Source organism: Tetrao urogallus (genome assembly GCF_951394365.1).
Source record: "Tetrao urogallus genome assembly, chromosome: 20".
In the NCBI taxonomy this organism is placed as follows: Eukaryota; Metazoa; Chordata; class Aves; order Galliformes; family Phasianidae; genus Tetrao; species Tetrao urogallus.
Genome location: NC_136833.1, coordinates 1,620,507 through 1,640,068, shown reverse-complemented (window position 1 = coordinate 1,640,068; position 19,562 = coordinate 1,620,507). Strand labels below are relative to the sequence as shown.

At 45.9% G+C, this 19,562-nt stretch overlaps 1 protein-coding gene across 2 annotated transcripts in view; it reads left to right on the top strand.

Moving 5' to 3' along the window:
• AUTS2 (activator of transcription and developmental regulator AUTS2) overlaps positions 1-19,562 on the top strand; it is a gene marked incomplete at both ends in the record, with an annotated part of 659,789 nt that overhangs the window by 628,448 nt on the left and 11,779 nt on the right. Inside the window, 8 exons of one of the 2 annotated variants that reach the window (XM_079545343.1) lie at positions 7,241-7,718; positions 9,274-9,527; positions 10,418-10,638; positions 11,097-11,141; positions 14,735-14,830; positions 15,954-16,025; positions 17,454-17,483; positions 18,910-18,981. In XM_079545343.1, coding sequence (XP_079401469.1) covers positions 7,241-7,718; positions 9,274-9,527; positions 10,418-10,638; positions 11,097-11,141; positions 14,735-14,830; positions 15,954-16,025; positions 17,454-17,483; positions 18,910-18,981 — 1,268 coding nt within the window. The remainder of the gene's footprint in view (positions 1-7,240; positions 7,719-9,273; positions 9,528-10,417; positions 10,639-11,096; positions 11,142-14,734; positions 14,831-15,953; positions 16,026-17,453; positions 17,484-18,909; positions 18,982-19,562) is intronic. The other variant, XM_079545344.1, reaches the window with a different exon arrangement.

Genomic DNA, 19,562 nt, shown 5'->3' with positions numbered 1-19,562 from the left:
GGGTTGGTTTAAGGGCTGCTCAAGTGTGAAGTCCTGTGCCCTGAGCTGGTCAGTGCAAAAGCCAGGAGGGCAAGCAGCAGCACATACATGTGCTGTAAGGTTGTTAGAGCTGTTAAACGGTGAAGAAACCTCATCCAGCTGAGAGAGCAGGGATTGAGATTGAGTGTAGACACACCTGAGGCAGTGTGTTAACTCAGAACATGCAGGCCTCGGCAGGACGCCCTGCAGTAGCTGAGACAGGCCGAGACCAGCAGCGGGGCAGTGCTGCAGGTGTTTAATGCAAACCGTCCCCAGCTCTGCCCCAGCTGGCTGGGAATGGCGACGTGGTCTGGAGCCGAGGAGCCGAGCGGTGAGTGGGGTGGAAGGGGTGAAATGCTTCGGTGTAGGGCATCCGTGCAGCTGCTGGCCAGCAGTCCTTGTCAGCCTGTGCAGAAACCTGCGGGGTGAGCAGGTTAGCAGGAGAGTGGAGAAGGGATTAGGAACGTGGGTGAACTTGTAGGAAGAAAGAGTGGGAAGACAGGAGCTGAAAAACTTGCAGTGGAGATAAAAGGGGGAGACGCTCTTCTAAAGGAATGGGTGATGGTGATGAATGGTTGGTTGGACTGGATGATCCTGTAGGTCTTTTCCAACCTTGGTGATTCTGTGGTTCTGTGACTTACAGAGAAAGTCTCTGACAGACTGGCAAGAACCAAGTGGAATTAAAAGGTGAGGAAGGAAAACCTTGTGGAAGGAATATTTTCCTATGACATGCTTAGAAATTTACTGCAATGGGCGATAACTTTACACTACTCAGATGAGATTTATGCACCTAACAAGCCCGTGGTGCATTACTGTGACTTTAGAAAGTTGGGAGGAAAATCTCCTGCTTCTGTGTGTAAGCCAGCCTTACCAGAGATCAGCATGAGTTCTCAAGTGCTGGGCAGGTTATTTAACCTCTGCTGACTGCAGAGGTTTTACATCTGCTTTGGAAAATCCAGTGGTAGGAAAGGTAGATCCTCATCCTGATGTAGAAGGGGTTGTCTGTGTTTCTGTGAGCCTGGGTGTGCTTTACAAATGCTGTGATTACAGGCCCTATACTTCTTTAATTAAGGCACAAAACTGAAACAGGAAGCGAAAGCTTGTTGTGCTCAAACCCTGTATTATCAAAGAATAGCCCCCAATTAATTTGTCAGCATTACTTTCTATGTGGGAAATTTCCATTCTGCTCAAGAAGAATCCGCTTTAATAAACTCTGGTGCTGGTAGGTGGTGATTGACTGCTTCAGAGCTGCACAGGTAATGAGTAATTTATCACTACCTATTGGGAAAGGTTGGGAAGCCAAGAGATCTCCCCTGTTGGAAGTGAAGCTCTCGCTGTGTATATGTGTGCACACGTGTGTTGAAGCAGGATCGAGTTCCGGTGTTGCTTTCTATTAGGTTCCATTAGGATGCTACAGATGCATGCAGTTTTTTCCTATTAAGTAAAACACCATGATTTGTAGGACAGGAGCGTCTGGATGTTTTGCACTTTGTTTTCCTCTGGAAAGCTGTATCCCATTCCTTTTTGCTAAGTAAAGACATGGTAAAAAAAATCAGACATGGAGTGATTTCAGTATTATGCTCACAGCATACAGGATGTAGGAGTTACATTTATGGCCTATGTTCTGTGTAACAGGCTGGCTGAAATAAGTTTGTTTCATGTGAAATATTGGAGGGTTCTGCATTCTCAAATCAAGGCCAGCAGCAGCTCAGTGACTGAAGAATTGTCAGCATCTCGTGCAATTCCATTAAGTGTTTCTTTTCATTGATCTGCAACTTCATTGTTGACAATTAAATCCATTTCCATGCAGAAGAGAAACACTTCTAACAGGAGGTAGCAAAATCTTTTGTCCTGAATGATTTTTCTTCTGTTTCATGATTAAGTACAAAGTGTGTCACAAGTCTTGCTACTCAGTCGTACTAAATACCTGCTTGCTGTGGGATAATTGATATCAGCAGATGACAGAGCGGCTTGCAACACACTTTCAAATGCGTGTTTTTAATTTGCATAATCAAATACTTTGTTAGCGTCTTTGGAAATTAGGATGAAAGATGGCTGTGTGCTAAAAATGAAGCGTTGTTTTTAGCAGATTATTCTGTATGCAGTACAGCAGATGAAGCACTCTGGGGCCCTCCTGATACGTGCTGGCCAACGATCTTCCCCGTCCTTCGCAGTAATAGTTTCTGTCACCTGCCTTTATTTATCCAAATGTTTCATTGACTGATGTCTAATCAATATGAAATGTACAGTCAGGACTTACATCTGATTAATTATTCCAAGCCATGTAGGATGCTTGTGGAAGTACACATCCCAAGGCTGGCGGTCAGCAGGGTGTACGTTCTCTGCATCCCATTGACTTCAGAAAACTTAGGGCAGCTTGTATTGGTTGAGATAATTTGCACCAACCGCCGTATTACAACCGAAGCATTTCATTTTATGTTTTCTGAAAGGTGTGTTTTTTTGTCTTGCATAAATAAGTTACCAGAAAATCTTGGCTAGACAGATTATATTGTCAGGAGCAGAGCTTAACGTACTGAAGAAGCAGAAGAAAACACGTGCTGTTCTTAAATCTAATAATGCTACAAAAATGTAAGATTTCCTTGGTAGGCTGAATGCTCAGTCCCAAAGAGCACACAGGCAGGTGCAAGAGAGTGAAAACTCTGATAGTTTCCATACTTCTGCAGGAAGGACTTTTGAGCTTTATCCAGCATCCTCTAGAAGAGTCGGTATTGATTCTGAATTGCTCTCTCAAGATGACCCAAAGCAGACATGGAAAGAATAAATCTTGATGTGAAGGGGAGCACTAGGGGCTGAGTGCTGTGTGTTCTTGTTTTCAAAGCAAACTGTGCATGGAAAAGGTGGATGATTTGGGTTTCAAAAATAAACATTTGGCCTCTAAATTGGTGTTGGCAGCACCACGCCTGATGTTTAAGGACTGCATTCCCAAGGACTGCCCAGTCAGGTCAGAGATGCCCGATTCGTGTGTGCTCAGCTGCCACTCAGGGAGCAGCCAGCTTGGAGCTTAGCAGGTTTGGTCTTCAGTGCAAACGTAGAACCTGTCTGCAGACAACACCTGATCAGGGAAAAGTAGTGTGTGCACTGAACTGGTGAACCTCTGGAATGTAAAATGTGGTGAATTTCAGCAAGATGTTTGTGCTGGCTGAAGAATGCTTAGGGCTTCGTTGTGTGGCTGTGATGCTCCCAATGGCTGCCCCTGGCCATCCTGTAGCTCTTTTGGATCACCTATGTGGTACAAAGGAGCCAGAACACAGAGTGTGGGTCAAATTTTACTATGCCTTGGGCAGACAGACAGCGGCATGTCAGGTGTTTGCTGCATATAACCTGTGTTCTTCATAAAAATCCACGTCTTTCTATGGAAGTGTTTGTATGCACGGTGTATTTCTTTGTTATCTGTATGTATGCATATAACAGATCTGGGTTGGAAAACAAGTGTGTGTGTATTACACGTGACATACATGTATGCAGACTCACTGCAGTGCACGTGTGTGTGTGTGTGTTCATGGCACTTCCATAGGATGAGTCCCTCTAGTTCCCTTGCGGTCATTTGGTTTGCTTGGAGGACTTCAGTGTGGCCTTGTCTGGTCCTACAAACCAAACAATAACCACGCAGACACAGCAAGGGATAACTGCACTCGTGTTACTTGGAGGGGACCGAGCCCTGCGTCTTGTGTGATCCCCACTTTTTTGTGTGTTAAGTGAAAAACAGAGGAATTTCAGATTTAAGACACATCAGAGGGCAAAACAGGAAAGGAAGATAATGGAAGCTGCATGTGCTGTCTGGGTGGTACGAGCTCAGCCAGCGTTTTTCTTCATTCTTCAAAGAACATGGAACTGTGGCTTTGTTCCTTTCTCAGTTAAAAGACTGCCTGCTGCTGGATGCAATAGCAGTCCAGTGGAACAAGGGGAGCCTTTGCCAGCACAGAAGTTACATCACAGTTATTTATCCAAAACAGAGTATGGAGACTGCCATCAAATGAAGTCAGCTTGTCGTGGGTGCACAAAGGACGTTTTCCCCTTGGTTTTTGTGAGTCAGTCAGCACTCATAAGTAATGTGTTGGTAGGAAAAGAGTGATGGTGTACTTATGGCTGTGAAGTACTGTTGTTGAGGACTTGAGCCTTGCATACGAAACGCACGGTTGGTTGTGTTCATCACTGATGTGGGATTTCAGCTCCCAAAAGAAAAGTTGTGGGTTGAGGAATTCTTTCTTATTCATGTAGCATAATTATCAGGGATGCATGTGGAGAATTTGCAAGGCTCAGAGAGGCTGCAGGACATCTGATGGCGTCGTGGGGTGGATGCTTAGATGCAGAGAGGTAAGAGGGAGGGGAAGGTGTGCACACATTCAGGGTTTGACACTTGGAATAGTGTTATGTTACTGAATGCAGTATCTTCTAAGCCATGAACTAACAGGAACGGTGCTTAAGGGGCTGTGTAATGAAGATGTAAGCAGCAAAGAGTACCCAGGAGATGATAGGATTCCTCTCCCCTTCTCTCCAGGGGAGGAGGAACTGAATTCCCGGCAGCGAGTAGTGCTGAATAAATCTTATCCACACCAGAGACTCTAAAGATATCAAATGGAAAGACTTAATGATTGCACCAAGCACAAGGTATTCCCTGTAGCTTCAGAAGCATCACCTCAACTGAGTTTTCAGACCACCCCACCTACTGTATTCAACTGGAAGGGAATTTCTAATAACTAAACGAGGCCCTCAAAGCCCTAATTATTGCAGCTTTCTGTCAAAAATCAAAATGTCATCATTCTTAAGCCTGTAAGGTCTAGGAAACTATTTCTCAACAATCTATTGCTCGTTTCTTTCCTCTTTGGGCTCCTGTCTTAACACATTCAGTGATCAGTCTTTAACTTAGAATAATGTTTGATCAGACAAGATTGAGCCGAAGAATGAATGCAATAATCTGCAACACAATTGCAATGAAGAAGACCTGGGGCATACGGCAGAGTTATTATTTTTATTCCTCTGGAGTCTCCCTGTTGCCACCATGGCCTGATCCAAACGCCCAAGGAGATCCTGGTGCTCATTACAGGCTGAGTACTCCCACAGTGCGCCCTCGTCAAACAACTCCGTTTGTTTGTCTCTCCCCAGTTCTCCCTTGCAGCTCCCTTTTGTCCCATCTCCTATTCATGAGCCATTAAAGCAGTCTCCACCGGGCTGCTGCTGTTGTACAGGGCCAGCAAACCACTTACTAACGGGCCTGGCACAGTTTGATGGGCTCTCTGCATGAGAAACCCAAATGAGGAAGAGTCTCTGACACATCCCTGCGCAGCCCTCTCCAACAATTCCAGTGATGGGCAGGTTGGCAAACGCTGTGTACCTTCTGTGTGGCCTGGAGAAATACTTCTCATCGTAGATATTTGTTCTCCTTCACATCAAGGTTTGACCAATTCAGCCGTCAGCAATTCTTGCTGAATGTGTGTTAATTTATTACATTTCTTCATTTTATCCCTTAGCACTGGCAGATGAATGAGTGAAGTTTTTCTGTCTGAAGATTATTTGGAAACCTGGGTGCTTGTCCCCGGGTCCTTTAAATCTCGTGTGTTTCCCATATACTTCATCTTTGTAATTGCCAAAGCTGTAAGTCCAGCTTTACACCATTGCTATGCAATATTGACGTAAATAAGGCTCCCAGTTCCCACGGCAGCTGCTGATGCTCACTTTTCCAACCCTGTGTTGGCAGCGTTCCCCTGAACTTGCTCACAGGGGTGTCGTTCATCAGATGAACAGGTTGTCCAGTGAGGTTGTGGATGCCCCCAGCCTGGAAGCACTCAAGGCCAGGCTGGATGGGGCTGTGAGCAACCTGTTGTAGAGGGAGGTGTGGAACTACATGATTGGAACTACATGATCCTAAAGGACCCTTCCAACTCAAACCATTCTTCCAAATACTCGTTGGCAGAAGTTTGGGGGTGTGATTGAAGTGGGAGGTCTCTGTGAAGCCCCAGTGAGGAGAACTCCAGCGTAGCAAGTGTTATAATTTTAATAGCAGTCATTAGTATTAAAGAGACACAGCTGGAGGACCCAAACAAGTCGCTCCGTGGCCAGCCAAACCAAGGAAGCCTTGTCTTCCAACCAGTAAGCATTTTAATGTTCAGAATTTGTGTAATAAGGCACAGAGCTCACAGTGCATTTCCTCCCTCAGTGGGTTGGTGAGGGAGTGATGATAGAGGAACAATAACAGAAAATAATGGTAGTGAGCAGGCTTTCTCTTTGGTAGCAGGTGGTTTATTTTGAGAATTGTTGGGGGAAGAAGGAGAGAAGCAGATGCACACACATGCGGCCTGGCTGCCCGGCTCATGTCTTTAAAGATGACGTATTTCAGGACTAAGTATGTCACCCTCCAAACTTTGTTGGCCATTCTTCTGAAGAACAGTCTCCAAAATTAATGCCACCAAAAGAAAATCGAGGCAAAATTATAGCATTTTCCCTGTCTGTCTGTTCTGCTCATTTGGAAGCCCAAGCAATAGCAGTGCTGTTGGTAAGCACAGGTGTAGATGGCGCAGAGAGGTGCTCCTGGGCAGGGAGTGATGCTGGGCATCCTGCACAGCCCTCCCCTGGGGATTTTCCCAGCTCTGTACATGTATCCCTATGTAATTGCATTGCATTTTATATGGTCACTGAGGGAGACTGCTTTGGCCAAACACACATGCAGATGATTACACCCAGCCTCAAAAGTTCATCGGGGCTGTTGCACAGCGCAGTCTTGGAGTCACGTGTTTATTGTAACGGCCTCATTTTCTTTCATGATCAGTGGTTGCACTGGCAGAGTGGGAAATGAATCCCAAGGAGACGTGAGCTGGGAGGCCGGTGCAACAAACCCGGTGTCTGCTGTGCTGAATGCACAGGACAAAACAAAATGAGCACTTCAGGGCATCTGCCTTCAGACAGATGCGGTGTTTTTTGGGAGGTCTGACTGGAGAATTTTAGAGCCACTGTGCTCAAGTTTTGTGTAGTTGCTTTTTTCATGCATTAACGAACACACAGAAACTTTCTTGTTATGGTGCAATAGGAGAAGAAATATTAAGGACCTGAGGATTAGGGACATTGCTGGAAATTGCTTCTGTTTGGGTTCAATTCAGTATGAAACCAAAATGTGTCTGCCTGGAGTGCAGCTCTGGCAGATAGCTTGCGCTTGGTTCTGCCCGTGTAGTCACACACTCACCTGTTCTGTCTCTCTTTTTTGTTGCAGATAAAGAGTTAGGAGTCAGTACGCTCGCTGAAAATGCCGACCCTGGTGCTAGGGGGCCAGCTGTCCCAAAGATATCAGGACTAGAGAGGAGCCAAGAGAAGAGCCAGGACAGCAGCAAAGACCCAATACTTGAGCCCGTGGTGCCTAAAGACCCCTGCCCTCAGGTGGCCCAGCCTCTGGCCCAGCCCCAGCTGGAACCACAGCCGGAGGTACTTTGCCCCAGCCCCGCGCTCGCCCCACGGCCGGAGGCTCCGGCCCCACCAGCCCCACCGCCGACCGCACAGCTGCCTCCAGCCCCGGAGGAACCCAGCCGTCCGCCCGCGCCGCAGCCTCCCGTGCAGCACCCGCCGCGGCCGCAGTCCCCGGTGCAGCCGGCCCACCCCAACCTCCCTGCAGTGCAGCCCCATCCGGCCGCTCAGAGCCTCTCGCAGCCGCTCTCTGCCTACAACAGCAGCAGTTTAAGCCTCAACAGCTTAAGGTAGGCGAGCGGAAAGCCGCGTGTGCCCGCATCTCTCTGCAAACTTGCTGCCTCCGGTGGTGATGCTTTATGGTGCCTGGAGGGGGAACTAGGATAGAGGTGACAGCGCATCCCACCCCATCTGTGGGAAATTGAGGGGGATTTGTGGCCTCTTCCTCAGATTCTTCCTTAAAATGAGCCAGAATCGCTTTATTTTCTGGTGTTCCCAGCAGTGCTTGGTAATCTCAAGCTCTGTGTTAATTTGCTTTTGCTTTTCCTGCCTGTCCTTACACACTCAGGTTTTTGAAGGGGATTTCATGCAACATAGACCAGTGGAACAAAATCCCAATTCTTGCAGGCTGAGCTGTTCTCTGAAGGCTCTCTGCTTTTACCCTTGCCTCCCTGTAAACCTCTTCTGCTTTCCCCAACTATTGACATGCCCTAGGGCAAGAAATACGGTGCAGCTGCTGTTAGCCCTGCTGACAGCTTGGCATAGGCTTACACTGATGACATTCGGGCTTAATTTCTTCCCACACTGACAACACCTTGCAGTCTTCAGTGTTTTTCACCTCAGTTGGCCACACAGAGATAATCCCCACCTTTTGTAGGGGGATAACAAAATTAATGGAGATTAAGCAACGTGTTACAGGATCCCATAATGTCTTTGTAAGTCACAGACCTCAGGTTTCCCCTGTGGCAACACAGTGCTCTCAGCAGTGCCTCACCTTTCCCCGAATCTGAGCAGGCACATGGCATCCTTCCTGACCTGGTGAACCAGTAGATGGTTGCTTCATGGTTTGACTAAAACTGGGAGTTGTTGAAGGCTTGTATTTATTTTTAACCAAATTGGTATTGCTCGTCTTTAAAAGCCACTGCAATGTAAACGTGTCGTTACTTGAAATAACGACAAGTGGGATTAAGCACTGTGTGATTATACTGGAAACTTTCCCTGCTAAGGAATGAAACCTGAAAAATTGCAACCAGTATAATCCTGTGTATTTATTGTGGTGATTCAACTCTCTTTATATTGTGGGGGTAAGGAGACTCATTAACAGAATAATAAGCATGTATCTGTTGTTGCCTTCCCAACTTCATTTCACGTTCTCCACACTCTTCCATCTTTCTAAGTCATAGCAGAGAAATTAAACTTTTATTAATGCAGCAATCACTGATGTTGAGCTTCATTTGCCTGAAAACATGAATCAGAAGCAGTCATGTAGAAAGGACCCGATAATTAAGTAATGAATGCGCAGAGCTGATTACTCCTTTGTGTGCTGTGCCTCTGTTGTTGAGGACAGAATCCCAGCCTCTCAGAGGGAGGGAGACATGTCTTGGGGTTTTGGTGTGGAAGGAGCATAGGCAGTAAGAGATGCTGGATGAGGGAGAGGTTGAAGAAAGGAGTGTCTCGGTGATACTGATAGAAAAACAGAATAATAACTTGTATTTGCAATGTATTACTTTAATTAGTGGCAGGTTTATCGTGAGCCATGCATAGTACATTGGGGTAGAGTATGTGTGCTTTTAGAGCTTTTCTCTCTTCTTTGCAGTGCTTAATTGCTTTTCTTTTTGTTAACAGCAGCAGCAGAAGCAGCACTCCTGCCAAGACTCAGGCTCCCCCTCCACACATATCTCACCACCCCTCCGCCTCACCATTCCCCCTCTCTTTACCAAGCCACAGCCCACTGCATACCTTCACGCCCACCCTCCAGCCCCCCGCACACCCACATCACCCCAATATGTTTGCCCCTCCTACGGCTTTGCCTCCTCCACCTCCATTGACGTCAGGGACCCTGCAGGTTCCAGGACACCCAGCTGGTAGCACTTACTCAGGTAAGAGACAGACAGATCGTGGCCCCAGTGTGGCAAAGGAAACTCAATCTCCAGTTGTAGTCAAAATAACTCCTTTTGGGTCCATTCTGTGAGAGCTGCTGGTTGGGTAGAGGGGTCACTCGCCGCTGAACGATTTGGGTCGATGTCAAAAGCAAAAACCACCCAGACTTTCCCAGTGACTTCTCTTCTGACCCGGGAATGAAGAATTTTTGGAAGCCTGTGCTTTTCTGTCTGCTCCCCAGGGTAAAACCACTTCAGAGTTCATATGGGGCCACCCAAAATCTGTGAACGCTGTAGCAGATGTCTGTGCTGTAGCTGTGGTCTGTGCTCAGCCTTGCTTCCCTGCAGCCAGCCTGGCCAGGGGGAAGTCTGGTGGCCATGCACACAGCGTCCTGAGGTCGGGTTTGTGCAGGGCTGGGGGGAGCAGCTAGAAGTGGAGCAAACTGTGCTCTGTTGTACTTTGTGTGAAGATGTCAGTTTCTCCCAGCTCACTGAGAGGGATCTGAGGGATGAATATTGAGGATGAGCAGCACTTTGGTAATACAATTCCTGTCCATGAAGTAGGGGAGCTGTGTTTGCGGCCACTCTGTTCCCAGTGTTCTTACCCACACTGCTCAGGGACGTGTCCAGGAATTTAAGGAGAACCTTCACGCTGCGCCTCAGATGAACACTGAAGTGAAGGCAGGGTCCATGAGAGAGGGGAACTGGAGGCTTTCTTCTCTCAGCGTGGCCTCTGGGGAAGAGCTGGAGGAGCTTTCTTAATCTGTGCAGCGTCATGCTTTACCGTGAGGAAGCTTAATGTAGAACGTCACCACCGCAGCCAGCAGAAGTTGGCACAAGGTGTGGACAAGTCCCTGAGCTGACAGAGGTTGCTTTGCTTTGTGTTTCAGAACAAGATCTTCTCCGTCAGGAACTAAACACGCGGTTTTTGGCCTCGCAGAGCGCGGATCGCGGGGCCTCGCTGGGCCCACCGCCGTACCTGAGGACCGAGTTCCACCAGCACCAGCACCAGCACCAGCACACACACCAACACACACACCAGCACACCTTCACGCCTTTCCCTCACGCCATCCCACCCACTGCCATCATGCCGACGCCAGCACCGCCCATGGTGCGTACCCCAGGCAGAAATGTGAGGATAAGTAGAGCACAACTCTATTCTTTATTACGAACATTTGAGAGTTTGCCAGGTGGTGGGGAAAGAGCTGCCCAGGAGTGGTTGGGGAGCACAGGACGGGCGGTCCTTTCCCTACTGCTGTTGCGTGTGTGATAGAGCCAGTGGCAGCGCAGGGGCTGAGGGATGAGGCTGCTGGCCGAAGGGGCGCTCGTGCCTGGGAATCCCTGGTGGTTGGAGTGGTGCACTCTGATGCCTCCTCCGTTTTCCCAGCTCGTAAAGACCTCGTTATACTTTGAAGGGAGAAAAACCCAAACCAGCTTCACTGGAAGTTCATTTTCTGCGTATTTTTCCTCTCTGTTGGTTGCCTAATAATAGGGAATTAGTCTGTGTTACCAACAGAAATGAAGCAACGAAATAGAAAGTAACTAGTTTGTGCTTTGATCCCTTTGCAGTTTGACAAATACCCTACAAAAGTTGACCCCTTCTACCGTCACAGTGTGAGTTTTATTACTCTGTTTAAAACTGACTTAATTGCTTTTCTGTGGTGGGTTGGGATCACCACTCGACCAATGGCACGGTGTTGAATCTCTCCCTAATCATCACTCCAGGATTTACCATTATCGTTCTTGATCGCTTTGGCTTTTGAAGGCTTGCATTTTCTGGTGCTTGTTTCTGATAAAGATGCAGTATCAGCTTTTCCAATCAAAAGATCTCTTGCTCATACACCACTGGAAGACAGGTTTGCTGTGAGAAAGATGAGGCAAGAGGTGACCGTAGCGTGAAGCAGTACAGAGCAGCAGTTTCATTGCCGTGTTTCGGTGGTGCCAAAAGCACTTAAGAATGATCTTTTCCCTGAGAAATCTGAAACAAAACGTCAAACTATCATACAAACCCTTGAGGGTTAGGGAATCTAATGGCTATTCTAATATATCATGTTTTGTTTTATAGAATTTGAAAGCTTGTCTGTTCTTCCCATTTCAAAAGCCTGTCTGACCTACTGGGCTGGTTGTGCTCTGCTTGATGGCAGCGAGGCGGTCCAGCTGTGCACTAGACACGCTTATCTCAGAGCTACCAAAAATGTTGTGTATTGAGATGAACTCAATACGAATTGCAAAGCTTCTGCTCTTAAGGTTTAGAATCTACTGATTCATTTGCTGCTGAAAGATGGGTGACATTTCCTTCTTCATACCAACAAAGGCAGGTATTTCATTCATTTGGACAAGAATTTCTAAATCCAGGAGTGATATTTTGATGAGAGAAGGAGTACTGCATCAGCATTCAGAAATTTGCAAAGCATTTGGCTTCATATGTTGATTTTGCTTAGAAGTGGAACTGGGCGAGAAGACTGGTTAAGATGATGGTGTGATGTTTTCTGCTGTCCTGATTAAACGCAGTTCCTGCTCATAACTGATGCCTGTAGCCCATGGGAACAGTCCCATTAATTCCTGACACCTTGGTTAAGCGTACAGTGTGTGAGTGCCTGCAGGATCACACCTGTGGGAGTGTGAGGCAAACATTTAAGCCGAGGGTAATCACTCAGAAGGGTCACGCTGCTGTTTGCATCACTGTTTGCAAAACTGCACTCTTGTTTGTGTAGCTTTACATGGATTCAAAGGACAGATTATCCTGAACGTGCCGTGTTGATTCAGGCAATAAGGGCAATAATGGGAAATAAGTAATGAGTTTTGGAGAAAGAAAGCACAAAGGTTGATATGTAAAGTAGGAAACAGTGAAATAGTCCTCAGCTGGATATTGTGTTCAGACTCATGGTGAATCCTGCAGGTCTCAGTATTACCTCTGTTCAAGTAAGGTCAAGCTTCCAGTGGTTCTGTGATAGCCAGGGTGCCGGGATGTTGGCCTTGGCACAGGCAGAGCAGCAGAGCCCTGGTGCATTAAGCTTCCCCTGCTTTCCTTCAGGAAAGGTTTGTCCTAATGAAGTTATTGCAGAGTAATCACAGTTGGCGTCTGCTGGATATTTAGCAAGCTAATGCCAAAGATCAACATGATGGCAGTAAATTTCACTGGATTAGCAGCCTTGCTAAAGCTACAGCAAGGTCGTGGTAGCCAGAGCATTTCAGTAATCACTCCTAGGAAGAGTGTGGGTTGTGAAGGTACAGAGCTGCTTGCGTCAGTTTCCTGACCTGCCCCTTTTGCTGCCATAAGTGCGTACCTGCCAGGGCTTTTTCTCTCCTCCAAATACCTGAAACTTTGGCACATCCATAGATCCTTCTTTAGGGGTGAGTTTCTGCAATAGATCTTCACTGTGTGTTCAGGTGCATCTTCAAAAAAAGCTGGCAGTGTTGTTAAAGCCTGTAAATGAACTCTGCAGGAGAGCAGGAATGTTTGTCAGAGAGTTAAAATCGATGTACGTTAGAAAAGAGAAAGCAGGGGAAGGTCAAATTTAATTAACTCAGCGGTCGTTATAAAACTAAGAAAAGCATTCCTTATTATTAGTTGTAGATAATAGAATATTAAGCCTCGCTCCATCTTTCAAAATTAGTCCATTAAGCACAGAATTAAATACAGAAGACACTGGAGGATTCAAACCACATTTTAGTTATTAAAAAGTTACTGTCAGTGAGGACATGTCTTGCAATGATTTCTCAAATACCCACAGCCCAGCAGCAACTCATCTGAAGTTTTTTTCTGCATCACGGAGAGGAGCAAGTCCAAATTAAAGAGCAGTGAAAACAACAACAGAAATGCGTTACGAAAGGAGACTTCGTTCCATGCTTTTAAATAAACAATCTCTTGATATCTCTGACATACTGAAATAATTTCCCATATCTCAGTGCCTGTAGGGTGAATAAACAGCCTTCCAAGATTGAAGCTGTTGAAAGGGGAGCTCTGATTTTGAGAGAAAGGGTTCAGAAAAGCACACACGTCCATTGAGTTCAGAACTTTGTGACGCTGATTTACTGTGGGATGTGATTCTCTCAGTGTTTGTCCCCTCCACACATCCAGCTTTTGGCTGTTTCTGTTCAGCTGGCCAACTGGTCCTTTATTTTGATCCCAGAAGCAGCACCCAGGAGGTTCATTTTCAATTGGCTGAGTTCAAGGTGAAATTATTTCAGCCAGGAAACTCCTTCAGGTGTTTGGCTGGCAGCAGTGAGGTTAGCAGCCGTCCCCTGCTAGATCCCAAGGTTTCCCAGTGAGAACATCTTTGCAGTGAGATGCTCTGAATCCCCACCTCCTACCAGAAAGCAGTTTTGTGTGTGATCTCTGCAGTTCCTGTGCAATTGTGTGACCTGACTGTGTTACAGTGCAAGGGAAAGATTCACAGCCAGACCACAGAGAGCAGATAGGATTCGATCATGATGGTTTACTTGCTTGTTTCTCACGTGTTTGTCTGTGTTAGCGCAGGAGAACTTTGTTTTTGCTGAATTGTCTTAGTACAGATACACTGGGATCGTTGAGATCAGTGGAGATTTGCCTCTTTTTATGCCTCATGGTCTGTCCTATCAGACCAGTGCCCTCCAGTTTTGGGGGGTTCTACTTTGGCCTTTTTTAATAAGTAATCCTTTTTAGCAATTAAGTTCATCTGTCTCTGCTGCTGCTGGCAGTGGCAGGATATCCTCTCAGACAGGCTAATGAAGTAAGAATTGTGCATATTTTCCTCATTTCCGACAGAAACCATTAAAATCCTAGCATACTAATGGGGTTTTAATGATGCAATATCCTAGAGCTTGTGCAGGTTTGTTTCCCACTCAAACAGTAGCGTTCTGTGCCCTGTTGGCCAGGCCCTGCCTTTTCTCTTGAAATCTTCCGCAAACCCTTCAAAATCCCCATCCAATTTAAAAACCAGTCATTGCACAACAAAAGCCTCAGCTGCGATGGCCCAGTGCAGAGGCCAGGTTGCTGGCTGTATGATTTTGGAACTGCTTTTAAGCTCTGAAGTGAACATCATGACATTTGTGAACATCCCATTGACTGCTTTAACTAACATTGTCGCGGCGGGATCACATCTCCAGCGCTCCTCCATGTACCATTTCCCTGTCTCTGCAGGAATGCTTTCGCTGTCTCGTTGAGCTGCCTGCCCTTGTTTTGTAGCTCACACGCATTTATGCTCCCCTCTCTTTCTCTGTTTCAGCTGTTTCACTCCTATCCTCCAGCTGTATCAGGTATTCCTCCCATGATCCCTCCGACGGGCCCCTTTGGCTCACTCCAAGGAGCATTCCAGCCCAAGGTAGGGTGTGTTTCCATCTCACCACTCAGATGCACCGGTTGTTCTCCATGCAGTGGCACGGTTAACTTCAGAAGCACTGCGATTAGTTCTCAGAGTAGCATGCAGTAGCGTGAGGTGGTGTAACAATCAGGATTTTAGGAAACAGGGCTCGTTACTGTTTTCTCATTGCCAGAATTATCTCAGAGCTCCAGCACCATGCAGTGCATGGATTCAGTTCCCCACTCCGTTGTGGTGGCGACGGTAGTTAAGTGCGATGAGTTTGTTTCTCTTTTCCTTTGTTTTTATGAAGTCACTCTTGATTTATGAGTGGGAGGAAATCATTTGCTGTAGCCTGTAGTCTCCATGACTGAAGACTGAAATCAGGACTGAAATTTCTGCAGAGGAGACACCTTTCTTAAATTGGCCCATCCACTCTAATGACTGAATATGTAAATTGCAGTTCATTAGTAGGATTCTTCATATATATGGTAATCAGTCTGTTAACAACTCTGTTACTTAATTGTTAGTTATAGTGCAGCTGATTTCTTTTTTCTTCATTTTAAGTGAGGAAGATGTTGTCTAAATGCAGTGTTTTTTCCTCCAAAAGATGCATTTTGTTGTGTTAGCCGAATATTTACATTCAAATCAAGGGAAAAGCTTTAATTTTCTCCAACTGGATGTTGCCTTTTGTGATGCTCGTGTGGTAATAGTTCATTGTGGATGCAGTTCAGATCCTTGCACGGTAACCACGTGGATTGCTGATGCTTTGTGTGTGGCAGTGAGGGCAGCAGTTTGGGCCAGCTCCAGTGCATTATTGATGAGCAGCAGAGCACAGCCTGGGAATCCCAGGTGCTGCTTTAGGTGCTGTCTCATACTGCTCAGCTTTTCAGAGGTGAAAGGAATTCCCAGTGCTGTTGCCTCATGTGTTTCAGCTCACTTCAACTAGTGGGAAGGCAGTGAGCAAAGCGAGTTTGGAAGTTGAGATGATAACTATGTACATCACTGCGAGGATTATAGCAGTTAGCCTTTTTGCTTAAAAGAGTTGATCTAGGCAGTGTTAATGATGAAGAAGTGCTATTTTTCTGTTTGTGGTTTTGCATGGCTTTTTACTCATAAATGCTCTCTTTCTGTGTTACAATTCTAGACTTCCAATCCTATCGATGTTGCAGCCAGACCTGGAACTGTCCCACATACCCTCCTACAGAAAGATCCACGGGTGTGTAAAAAGTGTTACTGTATTCTTCTAAACTAAAGCCATTCCTTGTGAAAATGTTGAGCACGAGGGCTGCCATCTTCTGTATGTCCAAATCAACATGTGAAACTAAAGCTGAATTATGTTCAGCTGAATTATGTTCAGCTGAAAACTGAACTAGTAAGTCAGTGAAATCAGAGGAGTTGCATGAGGACAGTTTAAATCCTGATCCTCCTGTCCATCGCTGGCTAAAGCACGTAGATGCCGTGCAGTGCAGAGCTCTTTCCTTGTTGTCAGCTGGCATCCCCACAAGACTGGGGGCAAACTCCAGTTCAGCGCAGAAACGTTCAAACCTCTTTGAGATTTACGTTTGTATTCTGTAAATGTTTCTAATGTGGGTAATGACAGTTATTCCCTTGGTTACTGTGTTATTGATTGCAGCAGCAAAATGTGGATGCACTTTATTGATCACTTGGTGCCTCTGGATTTTGAGCTGAAGCACATGTGAACAGCATTTATTGTCTGGCGCTGCGTCTTCTGGCTTTTTTCTGTTCTTTGCAAATGCCCTCGGGTTGTTTGCTTGTTTGATTGCATATACATTGTTTGCAACGAGGAACATCATGCAGTCCTGTTTTTCGCAGAACTCTGACAAAAATCAATGTTGTGGAATTGGTCAACTTTTAAGCTCTGCAGAGCTGTTTTCTTTGGGTTCTAGTAGTTCCAGTTTGCTCTAAATTGGTTGCTGCTGTTGAGCTTTATGCCAAAAGGACCCACGTGTTTTTATGTCTGCTCATTCTGCCCAATCAAAAAGATAACTGGAGCCTCCCATCATTAAGTCACTTCTCTTTATGCTGCCTTTCAGCTTGTAGTGCACTTTTGATTGTTTCAAGATGATGCCGCGTGCCATCACCAAGTCTGCAAAACAGCTCCTCCATCTGTAGATCTCCTTTTAAAGGAGGTGGCTCTCTGGATGTGCCAGCAGCAAGTGCCATTGCTGCTGAATGCGCAGGGCAGCATCCTGCAGGGCAGTGCAGCGCACTCAGTGGGAGCAGCCTTCTGCCCTGCCCAATTCCAGCCTTCTCGCAAGCCAAGCAGCTCTGAAAGATGAGAGCAGAAATTTGCCTAAAGGACGTAGCCGTGTTCTTCTTCAGAGCAGTTAACCAGCCATTTTGGTAGCATTAAATCAACAAATTAATGCAGATGCCAGAGGACAGAGTGCTCAGTGTGAGGCTTGTTTTGTTGCTTGTCAACACTTAGGTACAACAGCCATGGGGGGAGGGAGGCCGGCTCCAGTACGGAGGCTGAGGACTAATTATTATCTGAAAGGACTTCATTTGAAAGTAAAATTATAACATTTTAATTTCATCTCTTAATGAAGCAATACAAATTTGTTAATTAGAGCAATTGTTTGAGTGACAGGCATGTAACCAAGCTGTCATTTCTTCTTCACAGTTGACAGATCCGTTCAGGCCCATGTTGAGGGTAAGAAACCTTCTCATGCTACAGTTTGTCGAGCTCGTCTCAGTCCCCGCCGGGTTGCAGCAGCACACTGATCAAAAGCAGCAACGTGTTCCATCTTGGGGATTTCGCACTGTGTTTGCTGAGCAGTGTGGTCAGCATCTTGTGGTCACTCAAGAAAGATGAGCAGTTCTAAAGCGAGAAGTTCTCCTGTTCTCACACAACCCCTTATTGCAAACAGCAGAGGTTATATGTTGATGATCCTTGTATGGCTGTGGCTCACAAGGTTCCCTGAGCTGATCCTACAGACTGCCCTGGCAGACGTCTCTTGCCGTTTTAATGCAGGCTGAAGGATTCTGCTTTTTAATGTTCGTTGTATGTTTTGTGTGTTATTCAGTATGGAACTTCCTACCTGAGTATCTTCTTGTCCAGCACACACAGACAATCCAGTTCAAACACAAAATGGTTCAGAGATAAGGATCCAAAAGATTCGATCTTAGAATACTCCAAAAGATATTTTTGTTGGTTTTGCAACATACCCAAGGAAGTACAGACCACCCAAACTCATTAAATCACTAAGGCAACCAATTGCTGTGAATAAGCAAAAGACTTGACTTTATGTTTGTGTGTGAGAGAGAGGGGTTTTATTTTTTTACTTTATTTGTAATTGATTTTTAACTGTTGGCTGATCTACACCTAGATATAGAAGGCAGGCCTATGCCATAGTTTGTGTAGTAATTAAGTTACTGGTAGCTTAAGGAGCCGCTTTCATTCCTATGATTATTTCTAAATCTGTGCAGGAATCATTATTCATGTGGTTAACTACAGAGCCGTAAATAACAAAGTAATGAAAGTGTGTCCTTATCAAGTCCCTACTGACATGATTTCCAGGTGTCCTAGAGATGGGCTACTGAATCAATGAAGAAGCCGAATCACGCTCTGGTTCTTCCCTCCCTTTCTCAGCCCCATGATTTAGAAGCATGGTGACAGGAGGGATGCAAAGAGCCAGCTTAAGCCAGTTCACCTTCCCAACCAGAGTGAACTGACTGGCGTCCAATTCTGGGGGTTTACTGATGAGCCAAAATGTTGCAGGTACAGACCTATGGTTACATGAGGGAGTCAGATTGATTTTGAAGACCATGCTGAGATTTTTTATGTGTTTTTATTGGGATCTTTGGGTGGAAAGGCCAGTCTTAGAATAGCAGCGCTTTTGGAGACGTACTCAGTGTTCTGTATGAAGCAATCCAGCTGTGCAGAGCAGTTGCTAACAGGCAGATTCCAGCAGCACAAGCTGCATTCTCAGCCAGTGGCATCAGAAGATTGCAGGAGTGCAGAAAAACAGAACGTGGGTTTGTCTGGAGAGGAGGATGACCAGGAGCATTCCTAGGGTGGAGCATCACAGGTATTGGAAAATCACTGATTCATGCTGTATCCCTCCTGTTTTTTCCAGAAACCGGGGAAGTGGTGCGCTATGCACGTCCACATCGCCTGGCAGATTTACCATCACCAACAGAAAGTCAAGGTCAGTCTTTGGGCACCTGCTTTTCGCGTACATTGCACACGGCAAACTTGTGAGTGGGAGGAATTGCCTCTTGCTGTTAGCAGGTCTGTACCATGGCTAATGCCTTGTTAGCATAACCACAAGGAGCATTAGAGCTGTGCTGTTCCTGCAGATGTTCACTGTATTAATAGGCAGGAGAGGTTGGTGTCTTTGTTTGGCCTTACATTGCAGGAGTCAGGAGCTTGTGCGAGAAAGTGAAATGAACAAGCAGACCCTACCACTATGCAGTCTTTGTATGCAGCTGAGTTGTGTTATATAAGGTAGTGCTGTACGATTATGAAGATGTTGAACAGATACTAAAATCTACAGCTAATGGAGTTTAAAAATAACCCTTTTAAACAAGGTTGACAGGTTAATTTGCTGCAGTAGACGTATCTCTCTTCTCTGCTTCCTTATGTTTCCCCTGCTAGTGATCTTCATTCATCTTCCCATTATCAAAAAAGACAAGATTATAGACCTAGAGAGTTATATCTCCTTTTTTTTTCTATTTTATTGAAAAGATATTTTCTTGAAATGAAATTATTGTTCCCATGTTATCTGTG